The sequence below is a fragment of the Necator americanus genome, chromosome V (genome assembly GCF_031761385.1).
Source record: "Necator americanus strain Aroian chromosome V, whole genome shotgun sequence".
Lineage (NCBI taxonomy): Eukaryota > Metazoa > Nematoda > Chromadorea > Rhabditida > Ancylostomatidae > Necator > Necator americanus.
This window is the reverse complement of record NC_087375.1, coordinates 30,535,400-30,552,402: the sequence shown is the minus strand read 5'-3', so window position 1 is coordinate 30,552,402 and position 17,003 is coordinate 30,535,400. Positions and strand designations below refer to the sequence as shown.

At 38.5% G+C, this 17,003-nt stretch overlaps 1 protein-coding gene across 2 annotated transcripts; it reads left to right on the top strand.

Moving 5' to 3' along the window:
• Window positions 1-1,799: 1,799 nt before the first annotated feature.
• On the top strand, window positions 1,800-15,542 carry RB195_015696 (uncharacterized protein; the record flags this gene model as incomplete). Of its 2 annotated transcripts, XM_064206532.1 has the most annotated exons (17): window positions 1,800-1,852; window positions 8,993-9,146; window positions 9,416-9,583; window positions 10,499-10,561; window positions 10,912-11,020; window positions 11,078-11,189; window positions 11,261-11,369; window positions 12,261-12,383; window positions 12,495-12,622; window positions 12,681-12,802; window positions 13,725-13,867; window positions 13,935-13,990; window positions 14,660-14,753; window positions 14,826-14,925; window positions 14,988-15,123; window positions 15,249-15,320; window positions 15,383-15,542. In XM_064206532.1, 17 exons carry the CDS (start codon window positions 1,800-1,802, stop codon window positions 15,540-15,542), a joined length of 1,902 nt encoding a protein of 633 aa, XP_064062413.1. The 2 variants fall into 2 exon arrangements, with proteins under 2 accessions (XP_064062413.1, XP_064062414.1); XM_064206533.1 differs by lacking the exon at window positions 1,800-1,852 and having other exon boundaries at window positions 9,015-9,146.
• Window positions 15,543-17,003: the final 1,461 nt, after the last annotated feature.

Below are 17,003 nucleotides of genomic sequence, written 5' to 3'. Positions count from 1 at the left end.
AAGAGCTTTACTTTAAAAATTCCTTAGGATCCGGGATTCAAATTTCTCTTTGACAGCTACAGTAATTGATGTTAAGCTGTTGAAAAAATCTCTTGCAGAAACTCTTCGATCCACTTTAAATCCATCAGCATTTAACGATACCGTACGATACGTGCTTTGGTATCTGTCATTGAGTTTACAATAAGTAAAACTTGCTGTAAGTAAGGTACTTATTTACGCTTACTTCTAAGCCCTAACATTCAGAATTGGTGTAATCCGTGGAAGGGATCGGGATTATCCAATCGGGAAGATCGCTAATCAGAAAACGCATAGTGGATTACCATGTTGACTGTATGACTCTGCATGTTAAAAGTTAGGACCTGGAATTTGTAAATCATTGTTTACTAGTTTTTTCCCGGGGAAAATTCGATAATAATGAATTGGAACCATTATTCTACTTTCTCTTAGTCTCCTTAAGCAGCAGATCAATCGTTTTGAGTAACGTAGAAAAAGTATGTTTAAAAAATTTTTATTTCTACAAAAATAATGTCAAAGTCTAGAAAATATACTTTAAAAGGGTAGAATTCTAAAAGCTAAGAGCCATGACGTCATGTTTTATTCGGAAAGCAACTGCAGTTTAAAATTATTGCAAAGAAAAACTTTAATTGCTTAAAGTTGACTATTTCGAATATTTTAGCTTTTCAGCTTTTCAACGTTCCCAAAACTCCCGGATACGTATGATTGGATCCTTGAAAAGCTTTTATTAATTTTTTTTCTTATGGGGAATTTGCTAAAAAAGAGTTTCATAGTTTGGAAAATGTAGGTCCTGCCTTCTCTTACCTAAATTAAAAAAAAATTGGTGTGAAATAAAACTTTTCACGCTGCCGTCCATTCAAAAAAAGAACAAAAAAAAACAAAAAAAAAACACAAGCGAAACTGTGAACAAAGACTTTTCAGTTCAAAAGATGATTCGTTCCCGGAAATTTGCACTCAAAATTGGATTACAGATTCTCGGGGGGTGAAAATGTGAGGGAAACGTGAATGAATCATAGGAAGATTTCTACAGTTTATCTGTCAAAGGCATCACCCCACGAATCTGAGGTGGTACGGATTTCAGGTGGAGTATTCGTATACGGGATCGGAGACTACGGAGAGGGAGGTGATTCCGTCCATTCCTTCCTAATTGCCGTAAAAAACGGCCCCGCAAGATACAGCTTCGAGCGCTCTGGTGCGCTCTTTTCCACAACGAGTCTAATAGGCCTTATGCACGCGCCGCATCTTCTGGGCCGTTTTTTTACGGGAATTAGGAAGAAATGGACGAAACCACCTCTTCTCCATAGTCTCCCATCCCGTATACGAATACTCCACCTGAAATCCGTACCACTTCAGATTCGGGAGGTGATGCCTTTAAGCGTTAACAATATTCCTGGGAACAGAGCAAGAATATCACTTTTTCAGGATTTAATGGATCATAAAATAGCTGAATAAAAGGAAAGATGAGTGCAGTTTTCGAAAGATTCTCTTTCGCAATAATTCTATTTATGTCGCTTATCGCGGTATGAAAAGCAATATTCGAAAATAAAACACCCGCCTGAGCGGGAATTTATGAATATTATGCTTTTTTTGAAGACAGCACACCATGAAATGGACAATGTTAGGATTTCTCCACAAAGAGATAGAATTAGGGGTGTGGATTGCGAGTGTCACGCTCAATTGCTACCTGTATTGCCTTGTGAGAAGGACTCCGTAAAAGACGTTGTCGATCGAATTTCTCTACGATGCACCTAACAACGTTCCATACAACGTCCACGAGTAAGCGGATGATCGGCGACGGGATGCTGACGCTGTCTCTGGCTCTCGCTGGCGTTCTTAGGTGCCTAGTAGGAAAATTTGATCGTGGTATTCTATCAAGCTCCGGATAATTGAAGGGTAATGGACGTGATAGTGGCCAAACTCGTGATCTACGCTCTAACCCTATCTTTTCGTGGTGCGACCGGAACGTCGTCAATTTCGTGGTGTGCCTTTGAACGACTAGACGGCTGCAAGTGAAATTTAAATGCTCTCCGCTGTTTCTTTGCTACATTTGTACTTATTGCGTTTTTTTTACTCCTTCGAATAATCAGAAAAGCACATTAGAGGAATGTTTTTAAATGGGAAACTGCAGAAATACAAAGAATAATTTTATTAGATCATTATAAAAAATCCATTTCTTTGAAAAAGGGAATTATTCGTTTTTTAATGGTTTTTTTTAGATTTGATCTAATTATCAGACAATACAACAAATTACATCTGGTTTTATTACACTCTCAAGCTGATCATGCATAATTTCCTCGATATCGGATCACCGCCATCATGGATGTTGTCCCTCGGCCTGCACATCGCCCCCTCTTTCCCCTATTGTCCTATCGCTACACACTGCTCTCCTGCCCATTCCCATTTCCTCTCCACACTGATCCTCCGAAAAATTCCACTACACTTCCAGAATTTTACTTTCAGAGGTGGTTTCTCGCTGATTTAATGACTAAAATAGTTTGTACTTTCTTTTTCCCACAACTTTTTCCTTTTTATTTTTTTTCCGAATAAATGGACATTCTGATTCGATATGAAAGGTCCCATCATGCCGAGCCTCTATTCTACCGTACTGTGCCCGATTATGGCTTGTAGTGCAATAAAAGGTGTTTTTTCCTCCTCAAAACATGAAAACAAGATATCGCGGCGATATTTCTGTCGGTGTCATCAGCGATCAATCCGTATGATAGTTGTTAACTGTTCGTATCGTTATCTTATCGCCGAATGTTGTGCCATCACGATCATTTCACTCGCGAGAAAAAAAAACAACGCCCGCTATCGTCGCATAAACAGGAAAATATTATGAGGGCGTGGTGCTGAAAGTGGAAACGATGTCATTCCATTCCGCTTATGGATTTAATAGGGTCATTCAGGAAAGTGCTACTTGCTATAGGGTTGACGCACTTAACGTTTTAACGAGGTTTAGGGAACTGGTTTCGCGATTACGGTGTTTCGTTAAGATAAGTGCGCTTCTAATAACTCGTTCTCAACCGTGGCTGCTCATTCCTTTCAGATTTTTGAGCCATTCTTAAATTTGTTCGTTGTCGTTGATTCCTGAAAGTTTCTGGAAGAATTCAAGAGTTTTTCAGATTCATTTCAAACTTCTTTTCTTTGCGTTTTCTTTTGCTCATGATTCAAAAAAAAGGGCGCCTAAAAAGGGCCTTTCTGGAAAATATCATAGCTTTCCTCTCATTCTACTCTTACCATTCTCCACATTTTTCGTTGTTACCCTACCTATGCAATGAATTTTTCCTCTTCGTTTCTTTACAGCTACACAATCCAACAATTTATGCTTTGCGAGAACTGGTCCTTGAACTCGTGTTCCTTCTGCAAGAAAGAACAGACATATTTTCCTAGATTTAGCCACGAAAGTCTCTGTACAGATCCATTTTCTTGTATTTTTGCATTCACTTTTGCGAAATATTAGAGTACTGTAATAGCAAATGAAAATCGAAACAAAAGCTTTTTTTTCCAAATATTTGAGGTAATGATCAGTTTTCGCACTATTGATTCAGGGATAAAGACCATATTCTGCTTTTTTTCTCCTGAAAAATAAATATAGCATTTGAAATTTTTACCGTCAGCTCCATTCTATAGGTCGTCTGGATTAACACTATATTAACTGGAATTCTAAAAAAAAAAACGCAACCGCCTGCAGAAAAAAAAAGAATGAAAGAAAAAGAAGTCGATCGATTTTTTTAGTGCTAAACTGAAAAATCTTAAAATTTTCATATTTTCACCTAATTTTCATGTCTCTGTCTCTTTCTGTCTCCTTTTTGTTACTCTTACAGCAGTTATTCATTCGCCACCACCACGACTACTGTAATTTTCAAAAAAGTAGAATTATACCTCAGATAATCATTCTTTCTTTCTTCATTCTGAAGTAATCAAGTAAGAAAAGATTTCGCTTTGGGGAAAAAAGGAAAACGAGGGAGAAGAGAACGTCTTCTCTTTCATGGAATCCTGGAAAAAAAAAACGTTTTCCCTCAAAATGATACTACGTCATTCGATTCAAATTTGCCTGCACCTTTTATCCAGAATGGATCTAAATTACGATTTCGCGTTTTTTTTCCTCCTGGAGGATCAGCGAAATGAAATCTTTGCTCAGCTGATTGCACTGACTTCACATATGCACGTCGTTTTCGGCCGAACTCTATTCGTATCTCTTTTATTGAGGAAAAATGATTCCTAACGGGAGGTATTTGACTTGTTTCTCTTGATCCGTTCGGTTATGATGAGTTTTTTTCCAGAAGGAAAAAAAAGAGAAAAACTCCTTGAAAAATCCAGATTGCAGGAGGAAAAAAAACTGGAAAGATTCCAAAAAAGAAAAAATCAAAACAAAATCACATTACTTTAAAAATTAAATAATTAATTAATAATTAAACCAATTAAATTACAAAAATCCACTCTGGAATATTTTGCAATGGTGACATGGTTGTATCGTAGACCGCCGAGTTCCTGGAACGCAACGCAAGCTCTGGCGGTTGTTCCTTCGTCTGTTTCAGCGACGTACAGCTCCGTTTTTCACCGCTACACTCGTCTAGAATCCTTGAAATGGGGAGTAGACGTTCGGGAATCCCTCCTGCCCTTGTCCCGAATATTCGTATCAATGAAATTTTTGCATCACTGATCTCAATAATAGCGTAGTTAAACGGCCTTCATAAATCCATGCACACACACACACACCACACCACGTACAATGTCATCAGTCCGGTTTCCTACGTGCTTCGTGTGGTGACTCTGCCTTCGTTTCCCCCCCCCCCCCCTCGTAGCGTTAATTGCACGTTTTGTTCACGAAATTAGCATCAAATTGGTTTAAAAGAAACAACGTCCATGTACAATTACGTAGCGGTGCGCTAGTGCTTGCGATCTTTTTCGTTTATGACCTTGCGACCGTGTGTCCATGGCCTTTGGGAAATTTTTCTGGATCAAAACATACGAATTCCTAGCAGATTTCGTGCTGAACCAACGCAATTCTATTCTGCTTTATTTTATTGCCAGAGTGAGCTTAGTCAGCTGCATTTTATTACTAATTAATAGCTAATATCAATTATTATTAATTATTAGTTTCATATTATTTATTTATTATTTATTAAACGCTAATTTTTTCTACCAGATGCAAACAGAAAGCAGAAATTCTGCGATCAGAAAGTGAACTGCAGAAATTTTCCATAAATATGCCCGCCGCAGATTTTTTGTTTTGACATTTATTTCGACAAAAATAAAACTCCCTGATTATAAAAAAAAATCAAATAAATGATATTTAGAATTATTCACGTTTAAGAAAAAATTCGCAGGCGAATATGCATCGTAGGTATTAAGATTTTGATTTGATCCGAGAAGAAAAAATTACCGAACACAAAAAAAAAACAGGAAAATGCTACTTCGGCTGCTTCATTTTCCTGGATTCTCCAATGACGTCAATTTTCGTTTCCTCTTTTATCGACTATTTTTTTTCAAAAAATTCCCTTCAAATAATATTACGGAAATTTTTATGCGTATCGCATGCACTATGCATACGACACGCATGTAAATGTGAAGCAAAAATACGCACGCTTCCGTATTCTTCTTCTTTAGGATTCGTACAGAGGAGTGAAACTTCTCCTAAGGTACAATGTAGATGATAGATACTCGTTCAGGATTCTGCAATTGCAGAATTCGGGACGTAGTCGTTCAAACTCATCAAACATGCATGCTAAATGTACTTCGCGATTGGTTTTTCTACTTCATAAGATGACTTTTTTTTCGGTTACTCTGAAGGACAGCGATGGGTCGTGCATTAATTCATAGCTGATGAAGTTTTTTTTTGTGTGCATTTGCACTAATCCTGTTATTACTGTTCTACACAGTCAGTTATTAATGAGATAACCGGAAGGTTTGGGATGTTTCTCGCTGGGATTACTCGCCTTTTCAGCTATGAACTATGGAATTTTTGAGTCATCCTGTTTTTTGTCTATCTTTTCCTCTCATATTTTCAAGGGGGGCACATTCTAATCCTCCCCCGTTGGGATGTTGTCAAATTCTGGGCGTTTCGTTTGGAAAATTGAATCTTAGCTCTTAACTTGGACTCTGTGCGGACTTCTCGCTAGAAAGAAAAAAAAAGAGATTGCTCAGAGGAGGTAATCCAGGGAAAATAGGAAAATGCGTTCCGAAAAGAAAGCTGTTTCTGATTAAAATTAATATCATTCAATACATTATCACTAAATCATATCGTATTATTATTCTAAAATTAGCATCTTATCAAAATGTCAGAAAATTCTAAAAATGAATCGTTTTTGATTGAAATTATTAGTTGATAACAAATCCTTGTAAATGAACAATAAAAGTACAATTTGAAAAAAATCGAATTAGGTTCTACATAGTCCAATTTCCAAGCTAATTTAAGTCTTTCTGAAATTTTTCTCCCGTGGATTCTTCCTCAGAATTCGCCAGCCACTCCATCTATCGCTGCTATCTCAACTTCAGCTGTGCACATTGCCACATAAGCTATTCTCATGAGAAAATTCCCTTTTTTTTCTTCATTCCTTGAAGAATTCTTCCGAAAAAAAAAATCAAATACTAATTTTCTCCTTGTTTTTTCGTCGGTACAACGTAATTTGTGTTCTTCTCATTGGCACTTCTCGTCTCTTTTTTTATTTATTTTTTCATCAAGTCATTTCGTCGTCGTTTTTCTCTTGAACGTTTTTAAAATGTCCAATTGATTTTGAGGAAAAATGTTTTTGTTCTCAGCAAAATTTTCTTCTTGCAAAATTATTCGAAATCGTTCATAATTTTCTGAAAGAGAATTTCTATTTTCCACCGTAACCTTCTTCCGTGTTCTCGTGATTTCTTAGGAACATAGACGATTTTCATGCATTCCTTATTCGTGCTAACTCTCAAAAAGCGTAGTAAGTACGTTTCAATCTCTGGGCAATAAACAGAAACTGTAAAAATTCCGCAATCACACAATCGACTTATTTCCGTTCAGGAAATAATTTTAAAATGTCGCTTTCATAAGAGGAAAAGTGCGTAGAGGAAAAGTGAAAGTATTTTTTCTATGTACCATTCAACCGTTGCCACGGCTATATGATGAGATTTCCATTTATGGAACCGGTTGAGGATGGTGATGATTTTCTGGGAAAAAAAGGAGGAAACACTTCTGATAATTGCCACCTTACCTAAACAATATAATATGGCAATTGTGACTTTTGTAGCCGAAGTCCGACGGGAGATCGCTTAAAGTTGCTTGATCCCGGGATATTTCAGGCTCATCAACGTCAGATGATGCGATGTTTTGGGGAATTTCTGGATTTTTATGTTTTCTAGTTGCTTTTTGTTGTATTTTCAGCTGAGAAATCCCGTGAAACCCTCAAAAATGCAAATTTTTTGCTGTCTTTTCGTTGCTGTCTTGTTGAAATCCTTTTGTTTTACCTCCGACCTGACTTCCCTGTTCATTTTTCTTCCGTTTGACTGGTTACATTGATATCATCAAACCTTTTCTCTTATTTCATGTAGTCACAAGAAAAAGACGACTATGAGGGTAGATTTGTAGATGAATTTAATTAAAAATTAAATAAATTCGATGAAAAAAATGAAAAATTTGATTAACTCGATAAATTGAAGTGCAAAAAGTGAATGATTTCTTATGAAATTATTTTCAAGTACAGCTTAAACAATAATTTGTAGTACTTAGAATTACTGCGAATTACAGTACGCCATGGTCCCAGTATGTCCTATAACTACAATTTCGGAAAAATTCCATTTCCCGCCTGTATTTCCCATCATTAACCTCATACATTATCTCCCCTCCATTTTTCACCTCCTAAAATAATTAGGAAGGAATTCATAGAAAGTTCAGAAATCAGAGATGTTACTAAAAACTCTAAAAAAAAAGCGTTGGGCTCAGTTGAGCTTCTATAATCTTTTAAAATCTGCTACTTTTTTTCGTTTTATAGTGTTTTTTCTACAGTTTTATAGGATTAATTTTTTTTTCTTTTCTATAGTCCCGGGTTTTTTTTAGTAAGTTTTTTCTGGGATTGAGAACATTTATAGCGTCGGATTCGGAGACCTATCTACTTTAATCCGATTGTGTCCACTAAAAAAATGTACTACTCTACCTTTACTTAGCCAGAAAAAAATTGATAGATATAAAGAAACGAGTTGTTTTTGTTGTTTATATTTCTCCATTTTTTGTGATATCGTAATTTTTTCTGGCTATTATTTGATGCTACCACGGGATACGAGCGTTACGTCAAATAGTATTTGATATGTCTTCATAAAATAAGCCACTAGACAAAGATCTGGGATGATTGCGGGCTGTAAATATCCGAGTGTCGATGGAAACCTCACATCCGTAATTGAGGTTTGCACTCGGACATTGTGATTCTCTCGATATTTATCGAGAAGATCTACATCATATTCTCCTGTGATCAAATTCTTTCTGAATAAATATCCTATATCCATAAACACACTGCCCTTATCCTCGAATATTTTGAGAAAATCTGGCTAAAAATAAAGAAAAAAAAGAAATAAGAAAATAAAAACTAACTACGCCGTTCCCTAAGCTCATCGTGTGAAGACCCCTTCTCACTTATGTCAGCCTTATTTTGCCGTTTCTGTAGCTGCGGACCTCTTCGGATACAGTAGAGCGGTGGAAAACTACCTCGTACACATATGTACAAAAGTATCAAAATTTTTACCACCTCTTCACCTTAACCACATGTTTTTTTTTCGCAAGAATTTTTAGCTACAAAATGTAACAAATACTTGTTGCATTTCTATAAAAAAACTAGCTACGCCGTTCCTCTTTTTTTTCCGTATTTATTTTCCTTAACTTTTTAATTTCCCTTATATCGTATTTCTATGATGGCTACCTAACTAATCTGTTCTGTGGCTCTGAAATTTTTCCTTCGTTGTTTTCTCGGATTTTTTTCCCACTGCAACAATTACGATCAGCTGATTTTAGAGCTTCACCTCCGTATGTTGCAATGATCACTCTACGCTACCTCAGACGCAGAGGTTTAGGCATAGCATGGAAGGCGTTCTTGGGTTGCACAGTGATTTTCATCACACTACAAATTGCCAACTCTTTCCCGAGAATGTCCATACGGGAACGAAAGGTGATTTCGAACTTTCCTGGTCTTTTCTGCTCACTTACCGTACTCCATTTCTTTTCACCTTCTTTAAAAAAACAGAGACATAACTAGTTTTATGGGGTTGTTTACTATGCAGAGTAACTATTTTACTAGTGAAGATTTACTACCGAAGTGGAGCATGATCGTGGAGTAGATTTATGAGGATTTTCACCGCCAGATTTCTGGATTTAGAATATCAGATAGAAAGAGATTTGAGAGCTGTAGGGAAACGAAAAAAAGGGATTTTTTTCCAGGCCTCTGCTCACGTGATTCCTCATAGCGATGCGCAAGTGGAACAAAAAAACCATGAACTCGTCCGTGATAACAACGATCCGCTCCATGGATCTCACCGTAATGGCGCCTTCATATCGCAGTTCACCGATGTAATGAAGTCAAATTTCTTGCATCACGCGAAGATCGAGGTTAATTTTTTGTTCGGTTCTTATCCCATTATTGCTCGAAAAATTTTTTCTGCTCTGTAGAACTTATGAGTTTTTTTTTGTCTGAAAATTACAACTGCCATGATATTCTGAGTGCGCATCAATGAATTTACTCGTAAAACCTAATTCTCAGTACTTATGGTCCAGGGTCGGGTTACAATATGAATCAATACAGTATTAATTTGATTATATGAATCCCAAGAATAAGCCATTCCCAAGCAACGCTAGAGCATCTTCGCGAAGAAGCTTGTTACTTGTTTAAAAAAGAAAAAAATAGCCAGTTCGAAACGTAAATATTTAACACGTTAATTATGTGAAGTTTACAGAAGCTCAATCCCGTAAAAAAATCCCACCGTCGTAACTGTAGGCTCGCATACCATGGATCTATTAAATGAGAATTATTTCGTGGAAAAGCCGTTGAACCTTTTCTGTTTCGAATATCTTTTTCACTAAAAAAAATCATCAAAAAATAATAAAATAATAAAATGAAAATCCAATTCATCTGAAAAGTCGTGAGAGCGGCGACGATCCGTCAATGACGACACATAGTAAATATGCATACAAAATGTATATTTATTGAAAATACTTAAAAATTACTATGTAGAAAACATTTATTTGTTTATAAGTTTCTAAGTATATTTATTTTGTTTTTGTTTAATTTGAAACTAGTTTACTATTTGAAACATCTGCTAGAAATTTGTTGATTTTTTACCTGCCAATCTACAACATTTCAAAGCTATTTTATCAATTTACTTTCTTTATTTTTATCTAATTTAAAAATAGCTCAACGATTGAAATTTCTACAGGAAATTGGTTGATGTCTTTGCGGCTAATTTAGAAGAATTTTGTGACCTGAAAGACTATTGAATTTAAGAGGATTTCATTTTCCAATTCTAGGGAAATGTACAAGAAGTTGCACCTACGAAACCGCCCACTATTCAAGCACGATCGAGCAGAGAGGTTTGTGTGCATCTCTTGAATTGAACTTGAATTTTTCTGGATACCGTATGCATCGTCGGGAGCTACAGGACAAAATGTCTGATTAGGACCATATACATGTATTTTCCCCTCTAGAAAGCTGATATCCAGTTCTTCTCAAGGGTCTTGTACGCGACGCTGTCCCTTTGTTCCTCCGAACAGCCGCAACGCGCTCGAAATTGCGGCGAGCGCGTCGCGGACCGTTCATCTAAAGATGGATGATAGAAGACTTGAATACTTCTCACTATTTTTTTCAGCAGAAGTTTTAGTAACAGTTCCAAAACATGTTTCTATGTAGTTTATTTTTTTTTGTTTGGTTAACATTTTTTTAGAATGAATTCTACGAGAATATCATTGTGCATTTCGATTTGAAAGGAGCACCACCACGAGTCCCGTATTTCCTGGATCTCCTTGATCTGGTGGCACGATCTGGAGCCACTGGTAAGTATCTGTTTTCGGAATATTTACATAGATTATGATATGAGGTCACTTATTCAGGTGTCCTCCTGGAGTGGGAGGATATGTTCCCATGGTCTGGACAACTAGAAGTGGCTAGAAATGCGGACGCATATTCGCTCAACGACATTCGAACAATTCTCTCAAAGGCAAAGTTGGTGAAAATATCGCAATATCGATTTCAGCTCGAGATTTTTGTTTTCTCAAATCGTTTATTGTTTATAGGAGCCTTAATCTTGACATTATTCCATTGGTGCAAACTTTCGGACATTTGGAATGGTTCTTGAAATTGGAAAAATTTCGAAAGTACAGGGAAAATGACGCTTATCCGCAGGTGAGCGACTTTTTCCAGATATTTCTTTGCTTTGGGAGCAGTTTTTGCTGCATATTCCTTCTTTTTCAGATATATTTTAACATCAAAATGTTTTTTGTCTCGAAAGATCCATTTTTTTTTTGCTTCTCCATTCCATCTATACTCCCAAAACCCATATGTAAAAGTCGGATCCTGACAGTGATTTAAAAAATAGGAACCGGAAGATAAATAATTTTACAATTTATAAGCATTTTAATGATTTTATACTTTTGAATGTTTTTACTGTTTTTTAATTAATTTTTTTCATCTCACCTATAGGTCCAACTGTTTGTTTCGATTGTTCTTACAAAACTAGAAGAATTTATTTGTAGAAATAAACCCTGAGGTTGAGATTTCCATTGAATCTGATAATTTGAGCGAAGCTGAAAAAAACGCCTGTCACAAATCGTTCAAAATTTGTCACAGACGAAGAAATTGAATGCTGAAGTGCGGACCTAATAAATGTATTAATTTCGAGACTTATGGACGAGTTCACGGTCCCAATCGTTGCGTCTGTGCACGTGCCACATGAGGAAATCACGTGAATATGCAGCGGTACGGTATCACTGCTGCAAACTCTTTTTTGATCGAGTCCAATTACATTTTTTTTTATTTTTTATATTATTCTATCACTATTTTTTACTCACATATATTTTGGAACTGATTTGTTCTATGATTAATTATTGATTAAATGATTTCTATCATTAATTATTACTCTGTTTTATAATAATTTTTGGTGTGAAGGAATTTCGTATGACATTTCGCACGGAACCCTTAGTAACTCGTCCAAATCCAGAGCGGGATCAAGTGGATTGATCTAATCGTGGATGGTAACTCCACAGGACAAGTCATTATCATACGATCACCTTGCAGGTGCTATGTTTGGGTGACCCCGAGGGAGTTTCGATTGTGAAGGATGCCCTGAAACAGGTGATAAACGTTCACAAGGAATTCGGCATCAAATACTTCCATATCGGAGCAGATGAGGCTTTTGAGGTACATTCTCGGAAGCATTTTCAGCCTTCTCTTGACCACTTGAATTATTTTGCTCTTGCTTTTCCTGAAGAAACTTTCGTAACTAACTGGAAAATCCTTGAACACTTTTAGTTCGGCGTCTGCGAAAAATCTCAGGAATGGATTTCCGCTCAAGGGTCATCCGCGAATAAGCAGCTTTTAGCACTAACTCATTTAAAGGATATCGCAGAATATGTGAAAGAATTGACAGGAACAGCAACGTGAGTTTAATTATTCGATATTGATGGCTACTTTGCGCCGGCTTCAAGTTATCTTCAGTGTGCTCTCCTGGCACGATATGCTCAAGGATTTCGATGTTCATATGATCTCTGATCTTGGCCTGGGAGCAATTATCGAGCCAGTGATTTGGGATTATTCGGAACAGATTGTTACCATGCCGGGTACGTACTCAAAATGAACGTTCTGTGCAAGGTTAAGCGTGGGATGGGATTTTCACATCCGGGAGCGTTAAGGGGGAGGTCGCAAAAGTGTGGCCAGTGTGGCAGTAGGTGAATGGAGTATAGCATAATAATCAGGGCAAAATATTATACAGCTTTTAATAACTGCATACTTTATAAAATATTATATTGAAGGCATCACCCCTCGAATCTGGGGTGGTACGGATTTCAAGTGGGTTATGCCTATACGGCGTCGTAGATTGTGGGGCAGAATGTGAATCCGTCCATTTCTCCCCGTATCAGTGGAAACGGACGACCCCGGAATGCTGTTTTTATGTTTCTTGTTGCTTATGACGGCTTCTGTTGCAATGCGCAACGCTTGCGCCCCGCCCCGCCTGCGATTCCATTTGGACGAATTGCTGGCGGGGGCGGGGCGAAAGGGTGGCACAATAGAAGACGTCGTAAGAAGCAGCGTTCTGGGGTCTTCCGTTTATCCTGACACAAGGAGAGATGGACGGGTGAACGGAACCACCCTCTTCCCCACAATCCACGACCCCGTAAAGGCATAACCCACCTGAAACCGTACCACCCCAGATTCGTGGCGTGATGCCTTTAAGTCTCCGACGAAGGAAAGTAACACAGAATTGGAAATCCAAATTCCTATTTTTTTCAGTTTTTTTTCCAGGCAGTGTCGCTGATTGGAGATTAAATTTTGAGTTGGTTTGAGCGTATTTCAGTAGCCACAAAAAATTGTTGAAGCTGTTTAGACTTAAATCAGTTCAAGCTGCAACTTGAGCCCACTCCAAAAGTGTTTGCAGCAACTTCAGAGGATGGAGTCGTATTTGAGAAGGTCCCATCACCATGCTTGACCCTGGTTCTATTTTGGAGCATCTCAGATCGAAAAAATTACCTTCTCCTCACTCAGATGCTGCATTCTCCACGATATCCACAAATTTCCCCATTGTCTGGGCGTCATCAGCTTTTAAAGGAGCAAATTTTCCGGCAGCTAAATACATTGACATTCGGCATTATGAAACCAACAACCGTGCATGGATCCAGACAAAAATAGTTAGTTATCGGCGAGTTGATCAGCTGGAGACATCCCACAGATGCTCACAAAGTCTCAATTTTTCAGGAGCAAGAGAAAAAATTTGTCAAATTCCACGGTATAATCATCACAGGATGGCAAAGGTCAGATTTTTTTCTACATTTTGAATAATTCTACTCTGTTACGCAGTTAATTAAAATGACAAAAAGTGATAAGGAGGCACCAACGGTGCGGAATCAACGCAATGACCGTGAAGCGATGCGCAGCGTTGCAAAAAGTACCAGCAGACGTTCTCTAGTCTGAAACGCTCTCTTTTTTTCGGTGATTTTTGCGTAACAGGTTGAGCATAATTTAAGCACGGTTAAATTTGATAATCCCAACTTTCCCCTTCCTCGTTTTTGAAAAGTGATCATATTTCTTTTTTTTTTGTAGTTAACGATGATAGAATAAATAACGCACTACTTTTTTTGGGAAGAAAATCTTCCAAAATTATTTCTAAATTTCCCAATTGGATTTACATCACCACAGAATCGGTTATTTAAACGAACTTCATGGGTGGAATGTATTAATATGGTCATTTTGACGTGTGTACCTGCGGTACTTCCGCCAAAAGTGTGGGAATTGTCTTGTTTGTTTCCTCATCTCCGTGTACGAAGTAGATCTATTCGGCGGTGATAGAAATGTCGCTCTACTCATAAATCAGCGCTAAAAACCAGCACGCTCGGCGTAAACGTGAAAATCTTAGCTAGCGAGGGAAAAAATGCCGACAATATCCTTGCGAATTGCGATTCTCATGGACATAAACCGTTCAGATACGATCATATGGCGGCAATTTGCGAGATACTACCGATGGGAACGCCGTCGATGGTGTTGAATGTGCAGATTGCGGTGCTCGGAAGAGCGGGGGTAAGCCGTGAGATTCCGTTCATACTTTCTTTACCAACTTCCACACCCACCGATGATTCTGGTTCTGTTCAGGACCATCATCTAACCAGGGACAGAGCCGCGCGAGTGCTCGGCTGTTCCCAATTTCACGTTGGCGGTTTGGATCTGGTGAGCAACAAATGCAATTTTACAGGTAGATCGTTAAGATGAATATGAAAAGAACTTGATACTTTCACCCAGAATTTTCTTTACCAGGATTCAACGTCTACGCACTGTTTCAAGGAACAGCTAGACAGACGATTTCCTACATAGAAGCAGAACTAGAAAGAAATCATCATATTATGGGATGGTTGTCACCTTACAACATGAAGAACAATTTCACTCAGAATTGGTGAGCAGCACTACACACGAGGGGACGCTCGAAGCACATTATCGATTGGCAGCGCTCATTAGCGACCCCGCTCGATAATGTTCCCGTGTCTCTTCGAGATATGTAGTCAAACCGTAATCATTCAGGTACCTCAACCAGATACAGTTCTTTATTGCCAGTCAACAGGCACAAATGACTTCTATTGAATATGGATTAAGGTTATTTTTTCTGTTTGAGTCTCAAAATCTTTCTTTTTGTCCCCTCAACTTCTGAGTTGCAGAAGAGAACTCTCGCTGCTTTTTTTCAATAATACTGTCGACGAGTTCCTGTATCTCACCGTGTCGCCTATAGTGGAGCGTTTGAAGAAGTACATGGACGAGATTCAACGGTTGTCACAGTTGCGAACATATCCTAGACGACCGTTCAGGATAAGCGCATAGTTAGCTTCTGTTAGTGTCGAAGAGTTAGTGTAACGCGTATCATGTACAGTTCTTTTCATTCCACAATGTTGTTTATTTGTTGACGACTGAGCTATAGAACGAGGAGCGCATGCAATTCTCCTCGTTTAGGTTGTCCATAAAAACCTAGTCGGAGCTGGGCGCGGCCATCCTGCAATCTTTTCATTACCTAAGCTATGGTACACTTCCTCAGTCCATAGAACGCCATAGGAAATATCAGGATATCAATTTTTGTGTGTTACACTCGAAAACAGCTTTAACAGCATTCATATACATATCTGCTCACTCAGACGAAATCCTACCGCCAACCAGGTATCCTGTACTGATGAGTGCTCACAATGATCGCCTGTTATACTGCTGCGTAGTGTATGTGTGTTACATGTTCTGGAATACTGTCGGGTATTGTTTGTGCAGCGAATCGGAATTTTACACACTCTTATCACATTGTCTGTGATCCTACACACATCATTACTTGCTTTTCAGTTCATCGGGTTATTCACATTTATTGTTCTCTGATGTATAAAGTGTCTTAATAAAGAGAAGACAAGTTTTCCGTGAAAGCAGATGCAGCCCGCCTCCAAATCGGAGGTGAAAGAGTCTAATATTTCTCCATGTGCGACTTTCGATAAACCTCGACATGTTGATGCTACAATAATTGTTTTCTTTGTTAGAGCTGGACACGAGGTTGTTATAATCCTTTATTCGTAGCTAACGTTTCGGCAATATCGCCTTCTTCAGAGCCTGAAAGGGTGAGATCGGTTGTGATTAATCCAGTCAAACGCCTTATCCACCCAACAAAGAAAGTTCTATGCTTACTGTCGGGCCTCATAGCTACCAGTAGAGGATAATATCGTACCTTAGGATCAGCTGACTATCCTGCCACTGCTGGATACCTATTGTGAGGTGACTACAGCAATCAAATATCAGCCTTAAAGGCATCACCCCACGAATCTGAGGTGGTGCAGATTTCAGGTGGAGTATTCGCATACAGGATGGGAGACTACGGAGAGGGGGTGATTCCATCCATTTCTTCTTAATTGCCGTAAAAAACGGTCCGGAAGATACGGCTCCATTCGTTTTGGCGCACCATTTTATAAAAGAAGTTCGATTGGAGCGCGCCAGTCTTGTGCCGCGCCGCATCTTCCGGGCCGTTTTTTACGGCAATTAGCAAGAAATGGACGGAATCACCTCCCTCTCCGTAGTCTCCCATCCCGTATACGAATACTCCACTTGAAATCTGCACCACCTCAGATTCGTGGGGTGATGCTTTTAAATAGGGCGCGAGTTCCCGCGTAATGCAGAGGCATTCCTCCTTGCGATTCATCTTTGGGGCCTTGAAGTGGATCCAAAAAGCCTCCAGAGCCTTTCGCGCGGCAATACTAGGTTCGATTTCACCCTTTCAGGCTCTGAAGAAGGCGATATTGCCGAAACGTTAGCCACGAA